Source organism: Molothrus ater, chromosome 1, assembly GCF_012460135.2.
Source record: "Molothrus ater isolate BHLD 08-10-18 breed brown headed cowbird chromosome 1, BPBGC_Mater_1.1, whole genome shotgun sequence".
Lineage (NCBI taxonomy): Eukaryota > Metazoa > Chordata > Aves > Passeriformes > Icteridae > Molothrus > Molothrus ater.
In genome coordinates, this window is record NC_050478.2 from 2,884,354 (window position 1) to 2,905,975 (window position 21,622).

General features: G+C 49.6%; 1 protein-coding gene across 1 annotated transcript; it reads left to right on the plus strand.

Moving 5' to 3' along the window:
• Positions 1-209: 209 nt before the first annotated feature.
• On the plus strand, positions 210-21,522 carry HHATL (hedgehog acyltransferase like). Its single transcript, XM_036378991.2, has 12 exons — positions 210-425; positions 2,133-2,283; positions 2,882-2,949; positions 3,735-3,848; positions 4,785-4,979; positions 7,071-7,280; positions 11,490-11,661; positions 13,006-13,150; positions 13,487-13,522; positions 14,848-15,049; positions 18,289-18,430; positions 20,393-21,522. Exons 2-12 carry the CDS (start codon positions 2,178-2,180, stop codon positions 20,515-20,517), a joined length of 1,515 nt encoding a protein of 504 aa, XP_036234884.1. The 5' UTR covers positions 210-425; positions 2,133-2,177; the 3' UTR covers positions 20,518-21,522.
• Positions 21,523-21,622: the final 100 nt, after the last annotated feature.

Sequence of the window (21,622 nt, forward strand, 5' to 3'; positions counted from 1 at the left end):
CAAGCCCACCCTGGGAGGGGGAGCCAGTCCCTGCCTGGCGCTGCCGAGCCCCGGGGCTCCCCGGGCCGGCTCCCCTGGCTCGGGGTGAGTTTGGCAGCCGGCGCGGGTCCTCTCAGCAGCTGCGGTGACAGACAGCTCCCGAGCCACCCCCCTCCGCAGCGCTGCTCTAAAATAAAAATACCTCCCGCCTGCTCCGCTCCACTCCCGGCCAAACTTCCCCCAGGGCCAAGCTGGGGGGACGGCAGCCCAAAAACACCCCTGCCCCGCTCCCCGAGCCGGGCTCAGAGATGCTCTAGGGCAAACCGGCCGCCCCCAAACCCTCGGTGGGTGTCCCCTCTCCCTTGTCCCCCTGCCGTCCCCATCGCGCTGCCGGACGCTGGATCCCCGACCCTCGCCCGCCTCCCCCCGCGGCCCCAGGGCTCAAGGTCAGTAGCGATGCGGGGCTGGGGGGGCCACGATGCGGGTGGTGACACTGCTGTCACACCTCGGGGCTTTCTGTCACCTCTGCGTGTCCCCAGCGCCCGCCCGGGGGCCGCGGAGGGAGCGGGAGGGTGAGGAGGGTGAGGATGATGAGGATGATGAGGATGATGAGGATGATGAGGATGATGAGGATGATGCTGCCCTGCTGCCACCGGGGCTCTGCTGGGATCCCCCCCCCCCCCGAGCCTCCCTGGGCAGCCCGGAGCGATCAGAGTTAAAATCATCCGAGGGGTCCCCGTCAGCCCCCGAGGTTGGTCACCGCCTGCCGCCCGCTCCCTCGCCAAAGAAGGGAAAAAAAATAAATAAAAAGAAGCTTTGGAAAGCGTGGAAAGGAGGGGGGAAAAAGCTTTTTACAGGCACGGCCGTGCGCGCTCTCCCGCCGCAGGGGCACCGCAGAGCGGGGGCAGCGCCCGCCCGCAGCGGCCCCGCACCGGGAGGGAGGGACCGACGGCGGGGACAGCCCCGACATTCCCCCCGAGGAACCCGAAATTCCCCCCGGATGAGCCCGAAATTCCCCCCGGGATGAGCCCGAAATTCCCCCCGGGATAAACTCGAAATTCTGCCCGGGAGGAACCCAAAATTCCCTCCGGGATGAACCCGAAATTCTGCCCGGGATGAACCCGAAATTCCCCTCGGGATGAACCCGAAATTCTGCCCGGGATGAGCCCGAAATTCCCCCCGGGATGATCCCGAAATTCCCCCCGGGAAACGCGTTTGGTCCACGCCGGGGGGAGATGGGGTCACCCCCCATCGCTGCCAAGGACCTCCCCCACCCCCCGCTTAAAAACCCCGGCTACCAAATAAAAAATAAACGCTTAAAATGAAAACGATAATTTAAATATTATTTTAATATTATTTTAATTTAAATATTATTTTAATTTAAATATTATTTTCATTTTATTTTCATTTTAACATGGAGTGGTTTTAATAACCTCAGAAGCTTTTGCAACGCGGATGCCAGAGCAGACAGAGGGTGACCGGGCGCCTTTTGCGCCTTAATCCCCTCAGCGCTCTCAGGGATGGTGGCAGGGGGGTGCCAGCAGCGGGGCTGTCCCCGTCCCCTGTCCCTGTCCCACTCCTCCCCCTGCTCCTCTCTGGACACTCAGCCGGGGAGGCAAGGCACGTCGCGCCGAGGTTAATTAACCTCGCAGGAGTAATTAGCCCCTGGGCTAATTGCTGCTGATGCCGCCGGGGGGGGCTCAGCCGTGTCTGCGGGCTCATAAAGTCTCCTGGCAGGTGAATTTTGGGATCACGGGGATTTGGGAGCCCCCCAGAGCAGGAGGTTGGGCGAGGTGAATGGGGAGGTGGGGAAACCCATCGCGTCCCCTCCATCAGCGGTGGCTCCGTGTCCTGGATCCCCTCCAGGGACCCAAGCAGGAATTAGAGGTGGGGACACGCTGGAGGGAGCCCATCCTGGAGCAGCTCTGAACATCGGGATAACGGGAAGAACAGGAACACCTGGCCCCAAATCCTGGCTCCCGGGTGGGGTTTGCAGGAACCCCTTGGCACCCAGGTGTGACCCTCTTCTCCTTTCCCTTCAGCCTTCAGGGCTGGGGAGGAGCAGCAGGAATTCAGGGTGTTTGAGGGACCCTAAATTCCTGCTAAATTCGTTTTCCCCCGGTTCTCCCCCCTCTGCTCTCTCCCTTGCCCAGGTGTGGATCCTTCCCTGGTGCCGGCCGGGGCTGTCACCTCCCACCATGGGGGTTAAGGCGATGCTCCCCAGCTACGAGCTGGGCTTCTATGCCCTCGTGGTGACCTGTGCCGTGCTCTACAGCGGCAGCGGCATCTTCGAGGCATCCAGAGGTAACGCTGCATCCCCTGGGAGGGGCCGTGGCCCTCAGGCTCCTGCTTTTACAGCTGCTGGTACCAGCAGCAGATCCCCGGCTTTAACTGCTGCAGGAAACAGCTTGCAAATCCTTTTTAAAGGGATTTTTTTTTGCCTGGTTGTCTCTTTGTCCCTGTTCCCACTGTCACAGGTCTCCAGGTAGTGCCACACCAGGCAACCACCACCCTGCCTACACAGGGCTGATTCCCTTTCTTGTTTGGTGTTTTTGGGGGTTTTTGTTTGTTTCGGTTGGGGTTTTTTGTTGGTTTGTGGTTTTTGGTTTGTTTTGGGCTTTTTTTTTTGTGTTTGTTTGCGTTTTTTTTGTTTGGAAGCCCACAAACCTGAAACTTTTATGGGATCAGCCAGGCAATGTGTAATGAGAAAAACACTTTGCTGAAAATTCCTGCAGAAACCTGCTGTCACTGACTCTTTTAGTTGTCTGTGGCAATCAGGCAATTTTGGGGTGGGGTATTTGGGCCCTGGTTGCTCATTATCACAATGATGAAGGTTCTGGGCCTGGCTTGAACCTGGATCCCGTTTCCCAGAGCTGTTTCTCTAACTCTGATTCTTCTGCAGACAGCATGAACAGAAAAGCCTTTCGGGATGGCATAAAGCCAGGCTGGCACTACTTTGGCAGGAAGATGGTGAGTGAGGAAGGGCTTGGGCTTTTCTAGCTACAGGCAGCCTGGGCAGTGGAGAAACAGAGCTGGCTTTTCTGCTACTGACACACTTCTGTGAGGTCCACCTGACTCATAATTTTCTCCCTAAAGCAGTGGGGAAAATACCAGCCCTGCTGATGCCTTGTGCAGGCTGCCCTAGAACAGAGAGACTGGACAGAGCTAAAGAATAAAGCAGGGATTTATTAAAAGGCCTCCATGGATGCACCTTGGGCAGCACAAGAGCCCAGCCAGGGCTGCACCCAAGATGAACCAAAATGGCCCCAAAATGCACCAGCGCTCCGGGCTCTCTCCCTGGGATCAGTTCTGCTCCATTTGCATCTTGCAGTTCATTGTCCCATTCCAGCTTTAGCCCCTGCAGTTCCACCCTGCTTGTTTTTCTCTCTCCAGCCCACGGGGTTTGTGCTCCTGGGCTGAGATTTGGATCATTTGTCCTTGGTGCCCAGCTGGAGCAGGAATTGTTTTGTCTCCCTGCTCTGTGCAGTGAGCTCAGCATGCCCTGATGTGAAGCTCAGACCCACACACTGAAGCAGCACAGAATCTGAAAATATAAAAGCTCAAACCTGAGGCCTCACTGCAGGGCTGTGGATGCTCCACTTTGTGTGTGCTGGGATGAGTGACCTCTGCACGTCCCTCCTGGGGTTTTATGTCTGATCTAAAGTACTTGGGAGCCCTTGGGTGGAAAATGGGAAGCAAAAGCTCTAAAAGTTGTGGAGCTGGGGGCAGTAAAGTGCCTGGTGCTGCTCCTGCAGGATGTGGCTGATTTTGAGTGGGTGATGTGGTTCACCTCGTTCAGGAACATCATCATCTTCGCCCTCTCGGGACACGTCCTCTTCGGCAAGATCTGCTCCATGACCGTGCCACAGGTGAGCAGGGATTTGAGAGCACCAGGGGTGGCCTGGCGTCTGTGGAAGGGTCTCGGGTTTGCTGTTGCTGAAATGGCTCCCAAGGTATTAAAGAGTCTTTTGTTCAGCTTCACAACTGAAGAAGTGGAGATTCTTTGGCTTTGGTTTTCAAGGTTGTTTATTTTCTTTTATCTATTCCATTCTTTCTCTGACCTGCTGAGGTCTGTCTGGCAGGTCAGTTCGTGGCACCCTGACCACCCTTGGGGTGGTGTTGGCTTTTTATACTAAGAACTACCTGTACTTTATTTACAATAATTTTCCAATACCTATCACCTGTGTTAGACACTCTGCCTCTACCCTAAACCAATCCAGAAGTGCCAACATCACCCAGAAGATGGAGGGCAAGAAGAAGAAGAAGAAGAAGGACAGGACACACCCAGACTCCTCCATCTTGCCTCTTGAACCTCCAATCTAAATCCCCAAAATTCTACATTTCCACCCTGTGATAAATTCACTATCATTCTACTCAAACCCCTGTGGCTTGTAACTCCTCACACAAAGTTGGGAATTGTTTCCATGGGCTAAAATCAAAGGCACAGGTGGTTTTGACTCCATGCCAAGGTCTCTGAGCCCCCTGCCAGGGTCTCGAGTCCTCCAGGGCGGTCAGAGGTATGTCCTGGGCTCTGACAGAAGGGGTTTTGGGGACGTTCTGGGCTCAGGGCTCTGACAGAAGGGGTTTTGGGGATGTTCTGGGCTCAGGGCTCTGACAGAAGGGGTTTTGGGGATGTTCTGGGCTCAGGGCTCTGACAGAAGGGGTTTGGGGGACGTTCTGGGCTCAGGGCTCTGACAGAAGGGGTTTTGGGGATGTTCTGGGCTCAGGGCTCTGACAGAAGGGGTTTTGGGGACGTTCTGGGCTCAGGGCTCTCCCCACGCTGACCACAGCTGCTCTCTCCCCAGCACCGGGCTGTGATGTACATGATCTACGGGCTCCTGGCTGTGCTGGCCAGCATGGGGCTGCTCTACCTGATGATCATCCTGTCCCACTGCCTGCTCCTCTACTCGGTGGCCCTGGCCAAGCAGAAGTGGCTCTGCTACGTGGCCGGGCTCTGCTGCCTCGCCTCCTTCAAGGTGGAGCCCTTTGGCTCATGGCAGGTGGGTCCTGGCCGTGTGTCTGCCCCATTTCCAGCCCACTGGTGTCCATCTCCTCGGGGTCACCCCCCAGGAGGGCTCCTGGGGCATCCCCAGGCCCTCCTGGCCATTTCTCCTGGCTGTATGAGAGCTCTCACAGCATTTTAGAGGGAAGGGACTGTTGAGGTGTGAGCTTGGGAGTAATCCCACAGTGCTTATGTCACGTTTTGGTGGCTTCATGCTGTTCCAGAACAAAGGACATCTGAGTCCTGCTTGCTGCTCAGGCAGCAATTTGTCAGCCTGTTGCTGCCCTGTGCCTCAGTTTCCCCAGCTGTAACAGAGAGCTGAGATGGATTCAGTGATGCTCATCTCTTAGGTGACAGCCTAAGGTAAGATTTTATCTCACTGGTGGGTGGAAAGAAGCCCAGGCAGGACTTTATCAAAATATTCAATCCCTCAGCAGGACATTGCTGTCTCTCCCTGCCTCCAAAGATGTGTTCCCTCCCTCTCCATCAATCCCAAAGCAATTGGCTCTGCTTTACTCTGCGTGGACACCTGTGACAGGGTGACATTGCCACCCAAACCAAAGCCTGTGTGACCAACAGCTGCTTGGTGACACGGCCAAGAGGATCTACCACTTCCTGACTGCTCTGAGCTGCAGGAGCCAGCTGGGAAATCGAGCCCCAGTTTTCTCCTTCCAGCTCATTAACTTCAGAGACAATTGGTGTCAGAGCATAATTAGAGGTTTTCCTTGAACTGAAAACTAAACTGGCAGAGGTCAGGGCTAGAGGAGATGCTAGGAAAAAATTCCTCACTGTGAGAGTGGAAAAGGGGCCCTGGCACAGGGTGTCCAGAGCAGCTGTGGCTGCTCCTGGATCCCTGGCAGTGCCCAAGGCCAGGTTGGATGGGGCTTGGAGCAGCCTGGGACAGTGGAAGGTGTCCCTGCCATGGCAGGGGTGGCACTGGATGGGCTTTAATGTCCCCTGAACTCACACAATTCTCTGCTGCCCCACAGGGGTCCCAGGACGAGGGGAGAGATGAGAATCTTGACTCCATGTTTCAGAAGCTGATTTATTATTTTATTGTCGGGTCCGGCTGTCTGTCTCTGCCCCGACACGGGTAGGGTGGTTCTTGGGTGGCACGCGTTTCAAAGGACGAGTCTGGACTCTTCAGCTTTTCGGTCTTCAGATTGTTTATTGTTTCTTATCTACAAAATTTTCTGTCTGCCCAACAGAGGTCTGATCTGCAAGCAGCCACAGGCACTCTCTGACCACCCACGGGGCGGTCGTGTCTTTTTATACTAATATCTACGTACATAATATTTACCTTTATTTCCCAATGCTTTTCACCCATGTTAGCAAGTGCACCTTCACCATAAACCAATCCCCAAATGCCAACATCACCACAGGAGATGGAGGACAAGAAGAAGAAAGAAGAAGGACGAGACACGCCCTGATCCCTCCATCTTGTCTCCATAACCCCCCTGTACCAAAAACCTTAAAGTTTATATTTCACCCTCTAAATGTGTCCCTTTTACACCCTTCACTCTAGAGTGATTCTCTTGTCCTCAAACTCTTGTTATTTCTGTGGATGGATCAAAATCAAGCCACCAAACACTCTTGGCAACATTCCAGGATTTCCGAGACCCCCAAGGGTTCTCCTGGCATCTCTGGACATCGGGAACGATGTGCTGAGATCCCACATTTTATGATGTATATTATATTAAAAAGAAATTATGGATTAAAACTATAATAAAAGAATAGAAGAAAGGATTTCATCAGAAGGCTTGGAAGGAATAGAAAGGAATGATAACAAAAGCTCGTGACTCTCAGAGAGTCCGAGCCAGCTGACTGTGATTGGCCATTAATTAGAAACAACTAACATGGATTAATCACAGATGCACCTGTTGCATTCCACAGCAGCAGATAATTATTGTTTTTCTTTTCCTCTGAGGCTTCTCAGCTTCTCAGGAGAAAAATCCTGGCAAAGGGATTTTCCATAAAATATCATGGCGACACCCCAGGAGTGGTGTCCCCACACAGCGAGGCAGCACAGAAGGGACACCACGTTCCTGGTGGTAATCTCTGTCTCTGTTAATCTCTGTTTCCTGCCCAGAGTGGGTTCGTGACAGGAGCTTTTGATCTCCAAGATGTCCTTTTCTACGGAGGCTGCACCTTCACCATCATGCGCTGCATGAGCTTCGCCCTCGAGAGCTCCCAGAAGGACGAGGGCATCTACTCCATCTTCGACCTCCTCAAGTACAACTTCTACCTCCCCTTCTTCTTCTTCGGGCCTGTCATGACCTTTGACCAGTTCCATGCCCAGGTGAGTGAGCCTGAGGCCAGGCTGGAGCAGGATTTCCCCCCAGAATTTATTTGCTTGTGGTCAAAAACCCCAACTTTTGCCACAGTGAAGTTGCAAATGGTTGTAGAATTTCTTGTGGTCACCTCTAGTCTGTGGCTGTGCATTTTTGTGGGGAAGGGCATAAACTGATGGATTTTTAAGCTTCTTTTTGGGTTTTTTTTTTTTGGCCAATTCACAATGGAAGATCTTGCTGTGATGTCCTTGCTCCCTGGGCATCTGCACTGCTCCGTGCCTCAGTTTCCTTGTGTTGTCATCCCAGCACCTTCATGGTGAGGACCGCACATGGGATCTCTGCATGCTGTGACAGCAAGGACATTTCTGTCTCCCATTTCTATGCAGCTGCTTCACCCAGGGATGGTTTGTGTTTCTTTAGATCCAGTTATTTCTCAGGAAACAAATAAGATTTGGTGGAAAGCTGAGCTCCAGCAATCAGGGGCTCCATTAATAGCCTGGTGCCCCAAGTCTTTGCCCGTTCCACACAACCAAGGGAGCTTTTGGGTGAGCAGACTCCAAACAGAACTGGAAAACACCAGCAGAAGCCTGGGCTGGGACCTCTGGAGCTGTTCCACAGTCCAAGATCAAGGAAACCAGCAGTGCTGCGTCCCCCCTCGCTCTTCCCACCTCAACCTCCTTCTGCACCAAGGATCAGCCCTGGCCACCAAAGCAAGGTGGTGATGCTGGCAAGGGGGGGTGTTTGGTCAGCAGTGGTGCTGTGGAGGATTCCCACCACCACCACCACCCCTGGTTCCTTTTGCAGAAGAACAGCCACACTGAGTTTTTGGACCCAAACTGATGCCTGGATACAAGAATGTTTTGGAAAAACATTTGTGGATTCAGAAGAAAAACCAGCCCAGGGCAGGGGAGAGCAGCCAGAGCCTCGTGGGGAGGAGAAGACTGAAGGCCCACCAGCCCAGCACCTTCTCTCACACTTGGAGCTGGTTTTGGTTGCCTAAGAAAGGGTTTGCACTGGAATGTTTCCTCCAGGGTGAGCCATGATCCCAGTCCTGCTCCTTGCCTGCTCTTCACCTGTGGAATTTACAGCTTCATGATGCCTTTTAAAAGGAACAAGAGCCCTCAGGTCTTACTGCACATACTAAAAATGATTTTTAGAGCATTGGACCTTGAAGATCATAAGGTCAGCTCTGGTGTCCCTGTCAGGGATCCAGCCAGGTACCTACAAATGGGGACAGGAAACTCCTCATGTCTCCAACACCTGAGCTCCCACTGCTCCTGCAGAGCTGCATCCAGAGGGAGTTTTATTCCTGCTCCTTTGCACAACCCCAAACCAGGCTGTCTAAAGCCTCTTAATGAGCAATTCCCCTCTCTGCTGCTTCAAACCCCAAAGGCACGAGGATTAAAGTCCCCAGCCCCTCTCCCCTGCCCTGGCCAGGGGTCCTGGCTTGGCCTGGCCACCACTGCCATCTCCTGGCTACATCCCCCCTGCACGGCTGGAGCTGCAGCTGGACGCAGGGGTGAATTCTTAATTGCCCAAGAGCAATTAGGGCTGGAGGCAGGTGGAACCTTCCCCAGGGTGGGATGAATGGTCCCGTTAGAGATTGGATCTGTCCCTTTGGATCCTACTGGTCCTGCATCCTGGTGGAGCTCCTGCATTCCTATGTGAGATGGGAACTCATCTGTACCAGGGCTTGGCCAGCCAAATTTGGGTGGAGAAGCATCTTTCTCACTGCGACCAAGGGAACAAATGCCCCTTTCCAGGGCTGGGAGTGTCAGTGACACAGCCCTGATCCCAAGGGGGTGGTGGCCAAGCGCTGGCACCACACACAGATGTGAGAACGACAGCAAACAACCTCTCATCCTCACATTTGTTGTTGCACCAGGGGAGGTTTATTATCCTATCTATAGGATAATAAAGATAATTTCTTCAAGGAAATGGTTGTTAAGCATTGGAACAGGCTCTCCAGGGCAGTGGTAGAGTCACCACCCCTGCAGGTATTTCAGAGATGTGTAGATGTGGCACTTGGGGACAGGGTTTCGTGCTGGGTTAATGGTTGGGCTCAATGATCTTAATGGATTTTTCCAGCCTAAGCCATTCTGTGATTCCATGGAAGGAGGGTTCTGTGCCCACCCACACATCTCCATGCAGACCCTGTCCTCCCTCAGACCTGGGTCCGGTGATCTCTTTGTATCCTCAAAGCACCTGGTACTTAACAGGCGCAGAAAAAAATATGGCAAAGGCTTTAATTCTCAGGAATCATCTGGATTTGACAACAGGGCTGGTGCAGCAGCCTGTGGATTATGCAGGGAGAGCTCCCACCTCTCGCAGGGAATAAAGGGGAAGTAATAAACATAAGAGGATTTTGAATACAGCAGCGATTTTGCGGGGAAGCAAGGACGTGGCTCTGCCCCGTGTAATCCTGAGAGCTCGCTCTGGTGATGGCTATGTGACAATGAGCAGAGATGTGGCAGCTCCTGGAGGCAAACCCCAGGCCCTGTTTGTGCAGGAGACAGCAAAAATGAAATCCCCATCAATCGGGTCTCACCAATTCAGGACAGCCCCTCGAGCAAGTCTCCCTCTCATTTACAGCAGGAATCTGCAACAGAAGCCTCAGCCATCATCAGCTCTCCTCTTCCTCCCAGATGACCCTGAACAAAAATACACCAGGCCCTGGCAGAGCTGTCAGGCTGGGATTCCAACCCTGGAATCCATCCTGGAGATGTGATGGGTGCAAGCATTTGCTCCCTCTCAGTGCCTTTTGGAAGGGGCTGTCCTTAAGCAAAGTTGATTTCCTGAGCACATCGCTGCAGAAAGAGCACGAAACCCTGGGAGCTCCCTGGTCAGAGTGGATTTCAGCCCACCTGGAGTTCCTGAGGACATCCAGGCCTTTGACCACACACCTGCTCTGCTGGGAACCCCCTGGGAACAGCAGGGTGACGCAGTAGGGACATCCCTGCTGTGGGTGGGACAGGTCCTGCTCCTTGTGCATGTGCTCACCTCAGCCAGCCCTTGAGAACTCCTTAATCAGTGGAAATTTGGGCAATGTAGTCCACAGTGTGACCTTGTCCTGGTTTAGGGCAAATTTGGGAGAAAACCTCCAAAAGGGGCCCCTCCAGAAAGCAAACCCACACAGCCCCTCTCCCCAGCAGTTTGAGAAGGATTCCTCAGGGAGAAGTGGAAAGAACCTGTTTGTTTAACAGGCACAGCACCCCCAGCACACAAAATGAACAATAGCAGATGGCACCACTCTGAAAAAGAGATGACAAATTCAGAAAGTCTCTCTTGGGGGTGGTCACTCTGTTAGCAGTCCCTCCTGTGCTGGGGCAGCTGCTGCAGCCACAAGGTGCAAACTCTTGGTGTTCCCAGGTCCCAGTCCAGAGCAGGCTCAAGTAGGTCCAGAAAAAGGGAAAGGAGAAACAATCCAGGAAAAACTTTGGACTGTTTAGCTAAACTAGCTAAGGAGCAGAAGCAAAAAGCAAGAGCAAAGCAGAAGCAAGAGCGAGAGCAAAGTGAAAAGCCAAGCAAAAACCAAAAGCAGCACCATGTACTGCCCTGTCTGTGTGTCCCGCCAGCCATGGGGGAGCATCTGATAGCAAAACCAAAACAAAACTTTTACTCTTCAGAGCCAGTATTGAAGGCACAGAACATAATATCCAGCATAAACAGAACACACAAATGGGGATACAGGCATCATAACGTCACCCTAGGACAGACCTCTAAAGGGGAATGATGAATCAATCCCTGTTTGGACCTTGACCATCCTTGTGGATGAAGGAACAACGCCCATCCTGTCCCTGGGCTCAGCCCTGCCCTGTGACTGGGGTCCAAGGATGAGGGAAGAGATCAGGATCTGACTCCATGTTTCAGAAGGCTGATTTATTATTTTATGATATATATTATATTAAAACTATACTAAAAGAACAGAAGAAAGGATTTCATCAGAAGGCTGGCTAAGAATAGAAAAAGAAAGAATGATAACAAAAGCTTGCGGCTCGAACAGAAAGTCTGAGCCAGCTGGGCTGTGATTGGCCATTAATTACAAACATCCAACATGGGCCAATCACAGATGCACCTGTTGCATTCCACAGCAGCAGATAACCATTGGTTACATTTTGTTCCTGAGGCCTCTCAGCTTCTCAGGAGGAAAAATCCTAAGGGAAGGACTTTTCATAAGAGATGTCTGCGACACTGCCCCTGTTTGTCCCTCCCTGCAGGTGAGCACCCGCGAGCTGAGGCGCAAGGACGACGAGATGAAGAGCATCCGTGTCAATGCCCTGCTCCACGTGGGGGCCATCGTGGCTGTGGACATCTTCTTCCACTTCTTCTACATCCTCACCCTCCCTTCTGACCTGAAGTTCGTGAACCGCCTCTCGGACTGGTCCTTGGGTGAGTGGCTGTGCTTGGGCACCTTCACCCCTGTCCTCAGCTCCAAGGCAGTGGGGAGGGATCCAGATCTCCATCCACACCCCTGAGAGGCTTTGGGAATGCCTGTGTTGGACAGGTTTGAGTAAAAAACTCCTCATCCTCACTCTGGCCATGCACAGAGCTGGGTTGGTGGCCCTGGAGGTTGGGTTGGAGGTTGAGTGGCTCTGGAAAGTCTGGTGCTGGTCTGGCCTTTCCACAGGGTAAATTGATTCGTTTGGGGTTTAGGAAGCTGAGCACCAAATTATTTTTGTTACCTTTGGACTGGGAGGGAGCTCAGCACCTCTGAAAAATCAGCAGGACAAAGCAAACCACATGCAGCAATGCAAAGCCTGATTGCATGTAAGGAAAGTTGTCCGTGGAGTGGTCAAACACTGGGAGAGGTGCCCAGAGAGGTTGTGGATTGTCCCAAAAGAGTCTGTTCGACACTTACATGGACAATGTCCAGGGCAACATAATCTCTACCTAAAGGTGGGTGTTCTCCAAGCATGGCTGGGTTAGCAACCTCCAGAAGGCAAATCCCCAGGATAAGTGATGGAAGCAGCGCTGGCAGCTGGAGGGAGGGCTCCAGATGATCAAATCCATGTGTGATGGCAGCATTTCAGACACCACCACACAGCAGAGGACAAACAGGGCTGGAGGAGCCTCCTGTGTCTCCAGAGTGGCAGCTCGAGGCCAGGATAAAATCCTAATGCAGCTGGAGTGGCACTAACATGGATTTAGGGTGTCCCAAGAGCCCTGGCTAGGTGGATCCCATGTTACTCCAGAGGGAGCTGAGCTCTTCTGACTGTCCTGACCATGTTGGGAGTGGTCAGATTTTCCCTTAATCTGGGAGCTGGATCCCACCAAGACAGGGGCATTTTAGCAGCTCTTTGCAGAGACATGTGAAATCTTTAGTAGCTGTTCCTGCAGGGTTTGTTTCCCAGTGTCAGACCTCTCTAAGGCAGAGGTTCTGACCCTGGCTCCGCTGTAGCATGACATCCATGGCCAGAGGGAGCTGGGGTGGGGGGAATTTTGATGGAGGTGCCAATAAAACCTCAAAGGGCAGACCTGAGAACTGTGATGAGTTCATCAAGGCTTAACAAGCCTCAGAGGGAAGGCACAATGATGGAATAAATTACTGTACAAAGAGAATTTCTTGGACTATTAAGACCAATAAGCAGTTTGCTCCCTAATACCCCAAGAAGAAATTGCCCTTTGGTTCAAGCCTCTTAAAAAAAAAAAATTAGTTTTAAAAGGTTTGCTCTGAAGAAATCCTGATGCATTCCGTGTTCCTTTTTCTCTGTTTGTCTCCCATTTTTGCTCCAGCTGGCCTGGCCTACTCCAATCTGGTGTATGACTGGGTGAAGGCTGCTGTGATGTTTGGTGTCATCAACACCATTGCCAGACTGGACCACCTGGACCCACCCCAGCCCCCAAAATGCATCACCATGCTCTACATCTTTGCTGAAACGTGAGTACCCTGAATGGAGACTGTTTGAGCTGGACAGGACCTGTGTGGAGGGGAGGACTCCTGGGCTGTCCTGGGCAGCTGCTCTCTGAGCTGGAGACCACCTGAAACCACAGCCTGGACCTGGCCAGAACCCAGGGAAATATTCTTAGGTGGGGAGAAATGGATAAGGAGAAAAGTTAAACAACGTCTCTAGCGGGATCTGTCCAAGGAAGGAGCCTGGAGGATTTCTGTGAGCAAGGTCCATGATGTGCCTTGCCAGGGGATTGGGTGTTTTCTCTGTTTCAACGGGTTTTTATTGTCATTGTGTGTTTTAATATGTTCTTATCTTATTTTTAGGCATTTCGACAGAGGGATTAATGACTGGCTGTGCAAGTAAGTGTCTGGTTGAGCACCTCTAGTCTGGTTCATCCATCCCAGAGCAATGAAGCATCACATGCTGTTCATCCCAAAGCTGGGGTGTCCTCTCTTCTGGATAAATCCCACTATTTGCTCTGTTTAGCCCCAAACCCATTGAATTAATTGCACAAAGAACAGCCCCCTCCTCCAAAGCTGGGAATAAAAGAGTGCTGTCCCAAAATCCCTTTAGGTCTGGTGGGTGTAGGGTTCCCTCAGAGGAGGAAGAGCCAGCTTTACATTTCTCCAGGAGGAAAGGGGAACTGAGTACTGTATCTCCACCTGCACCTGCCTCAGCCCTTCAGCTCCCTTCATCCACAAGTTCACACCAGCAAACCTCCACTGAGGGGGGTGGTGGCTGCTTTGTGATAAAATCCTGAGCACCACCAAGTCTGAGGGAACCCCAGTTTTACCTGCCAGAGGGGGAAAGGTGGATATTTTGTCCTTGAGTATTTATAGGTTGGTAGGAACACAAGTCCCAAGCAGTTGGGGCACAGCAAAAATCAATTTATTGCCATAACATCCCTCCTGTTTTACTGGGATGTTCTGGGCTGACCTCTCTGTGAGAGGAGCTTGGGAAAAGAAACTCCAGAGGGATCTCCTGGACTACAGGGAGCACCAACCTGTGGTGGTGTTCACAGGGGTCCTAGGACGAGGGAAGAGATGAGAATCTTGACTCCATGTTTCAGAAGGCTGATTTATTATTTTATGATATATATTATATTAAAAGAAAATTATATACTAAAACTATGCTAAAGAATAGAATAAAAGGATTTCATCAGAAGGCTTGAAAGCAATAGAATGGAATGATAATAAAATTTTGTGACTGACCAGAGTCTGAGACAGCTGGACTGTGATTGGCCATTAATTAAAAACAGCCACATGAGACCAATCAAAGATGCCCCTGTTGCATTCCAGAGCAGCAGATAATCATTGTTCACATTTCGTTTCTGAGGCCTTTCAGCTTTTCAGGAGAGAAAAATCCTAGCAAAAGTATTTTTCATAAAATATGTCCATATATTTTCATAAAATATATTTTATCATTATATATAATTTATAATTTATATATATAAATTATATATAATGATATATAAAACAGTAAAATAACTACAAAAAATAAACAAAAAATTAAAATACAATACTATAAATTAATATATAATCATATATATAATATATATTTTATTTTATCATTATGTATAATTTATAATTTATATATCATTATATAATTTTATAGAATATAATATATAAATGTATATTATATAATTTATATAGAAAAAACATTAACCACCTTCCCTGGCTTTTAGGTACGTGTATGACCACATTGGAGAGAACCACGACAACATCCTGAAGGAGCTGGTGGCCAGCATCACCACCTTTGCCATCACCACGCTCTGGCTGGGGCCCTGCCAGGTCGTTTACATCTGGTCCCTCGTCAACTGCTTCGGCCTCAACTTCGAGCTCTGGGTGCAGAAGTTCTTCCAGCTGGGGCCCTTTGCCAAGCTGGAGGTGAGGGCGTGGGGACAGCTCCAGGGGGCTGGGAAATGCCTGTGCCTGGAGGGAGCTCACACTGGGTTGCAGGGGTTGGGTTTTTGGGTGAGGAGGAAGAGCAGAATCCCTGGGGATGCCATGGGGCTCCTGCCTGGAGATCTGGAGGTCTTTGCTGTGGCCTTCAAAACCGTGGAATTATTAAGACTGGAAGAGACCAGCAAGTCCAGCTGGATCACCACTGTGGTGGTGTTCACAGGGGTCCCGGGATGAGGGAAGAGATGAGAATCTTGACTCCATGTTCCAGAAGGCTGATTTATTATTTTATGATATATACTATATTAAAAGAAAATGATATATCAAAACTATACTAAAAGAATAGAAGAAAGGATTTCATCAGAAAGCTAGCAAAGGAAAAGGAAAGGAATGATGATAAAATGTTGTGCCTCACCAGAGTCCCAACACAGCTGGGCTGTGATTGGCCATTAATTAAAAACAACCACAAGAGACCAATCCCAGATGCACCTGTTGCATTCCACAGCAGCAGATAACCATTGCTTACATTTTGTTTCTGAGGCCTCTCAGCTTTTCAGGAGAAAAATCCTAGCAAAAGTATTTTTCAGTAAATATGTCCATAACACCATGCCCACCACCAAACCACATCCTTTAGTGCTGTATCCATGGGATTTTTTTTTAACATTTCCAGGGATGGAAACTGTCCCTGGACAAGCCTTGGGATCAGCCACTGAGCTGTGCAAGGGAAGCTCAGTCCTGGTGCTCTGTGTCCCCTCATTCCATGCGCTTTGTCACCCACCCAGAGCAAACCAACTCCTGCCCCTGTGCTGCTTCACAGGGAATTTAGATTGGGGTGGAAATTCCAGAGGGAAAACAGAGGTCCAAGAGAAGCAGGAGTGAATCTCCAATGAGGCATCAAAGTGCCACAGATGGACACAAAATTTGAGATGTCTGTCAATATCTGTCCTTGGGAATAGGTCTATGCATATGGGGAATATTCTATGGGGAATATCCAGATCCTAGGGGGAAATGTTTACATGTTTCCTTATGGGATTAATTTGTTCTTCTTGTTCCACAGAGCACCTTGGCATTCTCAGTGGTTTTGATCTGATTTCTTTTAAAATCGTTTGGATGATATAACAAATTATTTTTAAATAATAATAATTTAATAATTTTAATAATAATTTAATAATAATTTTAATAATTTGTGCCCTGTCTTTGTTTGGGACCAAGATATCTCAGGGACATACTGGAAAAAAAAATCTTTAAAACTTCCACCCTGAAAACAGTTATCTTCCTGTTGGAATCCAAAATGCAAGAAACTCTCAGAACTTTAGACCTGTAAACCCAAGCTTAGAATTAAACCAAAGATTTAATCCAAAACCTTAAAAAAACCTTCCAAACTTAAATACTAAAACCAAAAATATAAATTTATAGTTTAAAACAAAACCATGTTAAACTAAATTTAAAAAATTTAAAGTTTAAAATTTAAAATATAAAATAACTGCAAAATAAACAAAAATTAAAATGCAATTCTATAAATTTATATATAATATATATCTAATTATATATAATTTGTATATAATTATGTAATTTATATATAATATAATATATACATGTATATTGTATAATTTATAATTATATATCATTTACATAATTTATAATTTATATCATGAGATATATCAATTAACTAAAAAAACTTACACTATAACACAAATCCATACAACAAAATATTTAAAAATTAAATCAAAACCGTAATATCATTATTAACAGTATTTTATTAATCAATAACTTCTTAAACAATCATAACTAAAAATCTTAAAACACTCTAAACCATGCTATAACAATATAAGCCAAATTCCCCCTTCCTACCTATAAAAAATTAAATATAAATATAAAATAGATAAACCACATAAATATAAAAAATAAAAATATAATTTTTAAAAAATCACATCATCAAAATAAAAATAAAATTAAAATATAAAAAATAACATAAATAAATACATAAAATATAAACCACACAGGAAAAAATAAACCACAATTCCAAAATACTATCTCAAATTCCTTCCAAAAAATATATTCCTTCCATTAAAATATAAAAATATAATACAAATAAATATATAAAATATAAACCACATATAAAAAAATAAAATATAAAAAAAATAAACCACAACTCAAAAAATCACATCTCAAATTCCTCACATCACAAATTACAAATAAATTATCACAAGCTCCCTATTTCTTTTTCCCAATTTAAATCCCGGAGGTCCTAAATTAGTTAAAGATCTATTTTGAATACAAACCGTGGAGAGCAATCCTCCCGTTTGCTCTCCTGGTTGAACTCCTAATCAGATTAGGGCTCTCGAGGCAGTGAAATCCCCTTCCCTGCAGCACCACAATTCCCAGCCCTAAGTAGCCTGGAGGCTCTTTGGAGGCTGTTCTGAACTCCTTCCCTGCTCCACTCACAGCAGCTGATCCTGGAGATTATGTGCCACTGACAATTCCACTCTGCTGCTGTCATTGGCTTTTGAGCTTTTTTTTTTTCTTTCCTGTAATTCCTAGGAAACTATTTTTACCAGGAGCCAGGAGTGATTTGCATGTAGGGCTAATAATAATCCTGGGATACAACAGATTCTTCTGCCTTGAGGAGTGGCAAGAGGTGGAGAAAGCGGGACTCAACCATTTCATTTTAAAGAGGATCTGAGAGAGCTGGAGAAGGACTTGTCACAAGGATGTGGAGGGACGGGACAAGGAGAAATGGATTCAAACTGACAGAGGGAAGGGTTAGATGGGATTTTGGGATTGAATTCTTCCCAGTAAGGGTGCTGAGGCCCTGGCACAGGTGCCCAGAGAAGCTGCGGCTGCCCCTGGATCCCTGGAAGTGTCCAAGGCCAGGTTGGACAGGGCTTGGAGCACCCTGGGACAGTGGAAGGTGTCCCTGCCATGGCAGGGGGTGGAATGGATGATCCTGAAGATCCCTTCCAACCCAAACCCTTCCATGTGTCTGTGATTCTACAATTACCATGAAACTGTGTCTAACATCTTGCCCCTACCCATGGGACCCAGCCCAGAGTCCCTAAAGCAGCAGAGCAGTTTTGTCCTTCCCTTGTCCTTTCATTTCTTCATTCCAGAGGCACTTAAAGCTGCTCTGATTTTTGCCTCCTCTCTGGGATCCAGCTGAGGTTGCCCCAGTCACCCCATTTCCCTTAGAGACCCTTTTCCCTCTGCTCCTCTCTCCTCCACAGGCCAAGCTGTCAGGGGCCATGTCTCGGCGGATCAGGGCAGCTTTTGGGGCTGTGAACTTCTGGGCCATCGTCCTCTACAACATCCTGGCCCTCAACAGCCTGGAGTTTGCTCTGCTGGTGACCAAGAGACTCCTCGTGACGGGTAAGGTGCTGCCAGCCTTCCCCACTGAGACACCCCTGTCTGAACTGCTGTGGGAGCTGAGCACTGGGATCTTGGATCCTTCTGGGTCCAAAGTGCCCTGGTCACTGGTTTGTGATGTGGCTGCTCCAAATGTCCTTAATTCTCACGCAAAAAGTGGTTTATTAGCCCCTCCTGCTCGTCACTGAGTGTTCTGGAGTGCCAGCTGCCTGCCAGGTGTGCTTGTACAGCTCCTGGGACAGCCTGAGCCTGGCTCAGCCTCCCTGGAGCACTGCAGAGGTGATGTTCACCTCACCAAGCAGGGCTCAGTCCCTGCCTGTGAAATGTCCCCTTGCCGGAGAAAGGGATTGACCCCTCCTGCCTCATTTCCTCTGCTCCAGCAGACATCCTCCACCATCCCAAAGGTGACAGGTACAAATCCTCATCCTGCATGTCTTGATTTGGAAAGACAGGAATCTGCTCAGGAAGGCAGGAGCCTCCCCTGAAATGGAGAATGTAAACCCTCCCCACCCCTCCCAATTGCTATGAATTTTAAATTAAGGGGCTCTCAGGCAAAAATATGAGAGCAGGAATAACAGTTCTTTAATAGGGAAGAAAATAAAAGGATAAAATAAACAATGCAGTGCACATGAACAACACTGACAGAGTCAGAACCCAGCCTGACACCCTGTGGGTCAGGGTGTTGGCAGCAGAACCATTGGAATTGTGGCTGCAGCCCTCCTGCAGTGTCAGGGGTGGTTCTGCTGGAGCAGGGATCCTGGAGAAAGGTGCAGTCTCTTCCTCTGAAGATCCAGAGGAAGAAAGAGGCAGCTGCTGTTCCTCTGGGAAATCCAGTGCAGAAGCCGTGCAGTTATTCCAAGATCTCCAGATTATATCCAGGTAGGAATGCTTGGCTCCTCCCTCTGGGCTCACATCTCCCAATGGGATGCTGTAGTTCTTATCAGCCATGCAGTGACATTCAATGGCTGTTATCAGCAGATGTCCCCCCAGAGGGAGGAGTGATTGTGGAAGAGATAAGGCAAACTGCCCACCTGACAAGAGACAACTGCCATACAGATGGTGATAGAATACATCTGCCCTGCAATCTGGATCAGTACATTTCTAATCAGTGGATTGTGGCACTGTTCTGAAGTATTCTTGAGCTGCCCAGGGTATAAATAGCCCTGAGGAGCCCTCTCTGGGATGGGGATGGAGAATGTCACACTCGCTGTGCCAGGAGTGCCTGCCCGCTGAGCTCGCTGGCTTTTGCTGGTTGCATTATTCATTGCACAGCTCCTGTTTTAGCAGGAACAAACCCTGGATCCACCCCTGTGCTGTGGAGACCAGATTTGTGATTGCAAACACCATCAGACCCTTCCAAAGAGGAGGGAGAGCTCAGTCACTGACGTAGGTGACAAAAATATGTATTTTCCTGGGCGGACACTGTGTCCCCACTAAGTGCAGGACAAGAAGACTTCAAAACAGTGCCACAATGCACTGGTTAGAAATGTACAGACTGCAGGATGAGGATTTGTACCTGTCACCTTTGGGATGATGCAGGGTGTCTGCTGGAGCAGAAGAAATGAGGCAGGACAAGGCTGGGGTTGATCTCAGCATCAGTGGGGCCCAAAGATTCCAGAAGGTCACAGTGTTGAGCAATGATAAACATGGGCAGGTTCAATGGGCAGCAAGCCAACCATGACCTCTGAACTTGGGGAGCAGAAGGATTTTTGGGGGTAAGAGGGGCTCAAAACCCCTCCAGCATTCCCCCTTGGTGGGCTCAGGCACAGCTTCACCTAAAATCCAAGCCTGAGGATTTCCCTCTTGCTGAAGCTGCAGGGCTGGATCTATGACAAAAAAATGTCACTGGCCACCATGAGCTTGTGTGACCTCCCAAACCCGCCTGAGAGGCAGCTGTGCTGGGGTGAAGAAGTGGCCTTGTCAGGCCAGCACAGCTGCATGACCAGCTCTCCCTCCCTGCCCTAGGTTTCCCTGAGAGCACCTTGTCCATCTGGTTCATCACCTACTGCGGCGTGCAGCTGATCAAGGAGCGCGAGCGCATCCTGGCCATCCAGGAGGAGGAGAAGGGGGACAAGGCCAAGCTGGAGTAGGGGAGGCTTGTCCTGAAGCTTCATCTCCCTTCCAGCCACTGCTGCCAGGCCAGGCACCGGTCAGGGCTCTCCAAGCCCTCCTGACAATCGGACTGCTGTAGCTCATCCACGTAGAAGACACCTGGAAGGCACAGGTCACCCCCTTGCTGCAGGGAAGATTTTCCATTAGGCACAGTGGGTGTTTCACAGTCTCCCCAGACGTGGCAGGATGCTGAGGCAGCTCCCAGGATGTTTTTTCCATGCCAGAGCCATCCCTGTTGTTTTCCTGACCCTCTGAAGTGTGCAGGCCCAGAGATTTCACCCTCTGCTTCCCCCAATGCTTGGTGCACCAGCACTGGGCTCCCCCTCAGCCCTTGTCTCCCAGAGAAGACTCCAGGCCCCATGGCTGGAGGTTTTAGGGCCCTGCACTGCTGGATCTGAGACTGATGTGACCACCCTGCTGTGACATGTGTCCTGGGACTCAAGCCAAACCCCACCTCAGTTTTTTTTACATGCCACGGACAGAGGTCTAAGCTCACATTCCTGCCCATGGCTGAGGGACAGAAGGTGCTGTAGCCACCCCTTGCTCATCTCCATCCCTTTCCTCAGCTGCCTTTGGTGTGCACAGCCCAGTGAGCACACAGCTGAACACAATCAAAGGAGAAAAACCCCAGGTGAAGGGCAAGGAGTGGGGCCAGGTGGTGGAGGGAAAGCCTGTGGGAGACTCCTTGGAGAATCAGACTTTGGGAGTGTGTGAAACACAGTGCCTTGGGGAAAAGGTGGGTTTGTGACACAGAAATAGCTCTCTTGCACTTTAGAGTAACTCTCAGTGGCCTTATGTCTGAGTTCTGTCTGTTTGGGGGCAGGATCCACACCCCTCTGCAGTGGGGTCGAGACCTTGGTGCATCCCTGTGGGGGAAGCAGGATGGGTTCCTAGCCAGCTTTCAGCTCTGCCAAAGCAATTTGTGAAGTCCCTGGTAAATGTCTCTTATTTATGTAGCCAATAAATGTTGGGTAACTCTGGCACCTGCTGCTCATCCCTGTTAATGCTGCTGGCTGCAGGTGACACCCCTGGAAACACCCAGGCACCAGAGCTGAGAGGACAAGGATCTGTTGGCAGGTCTTC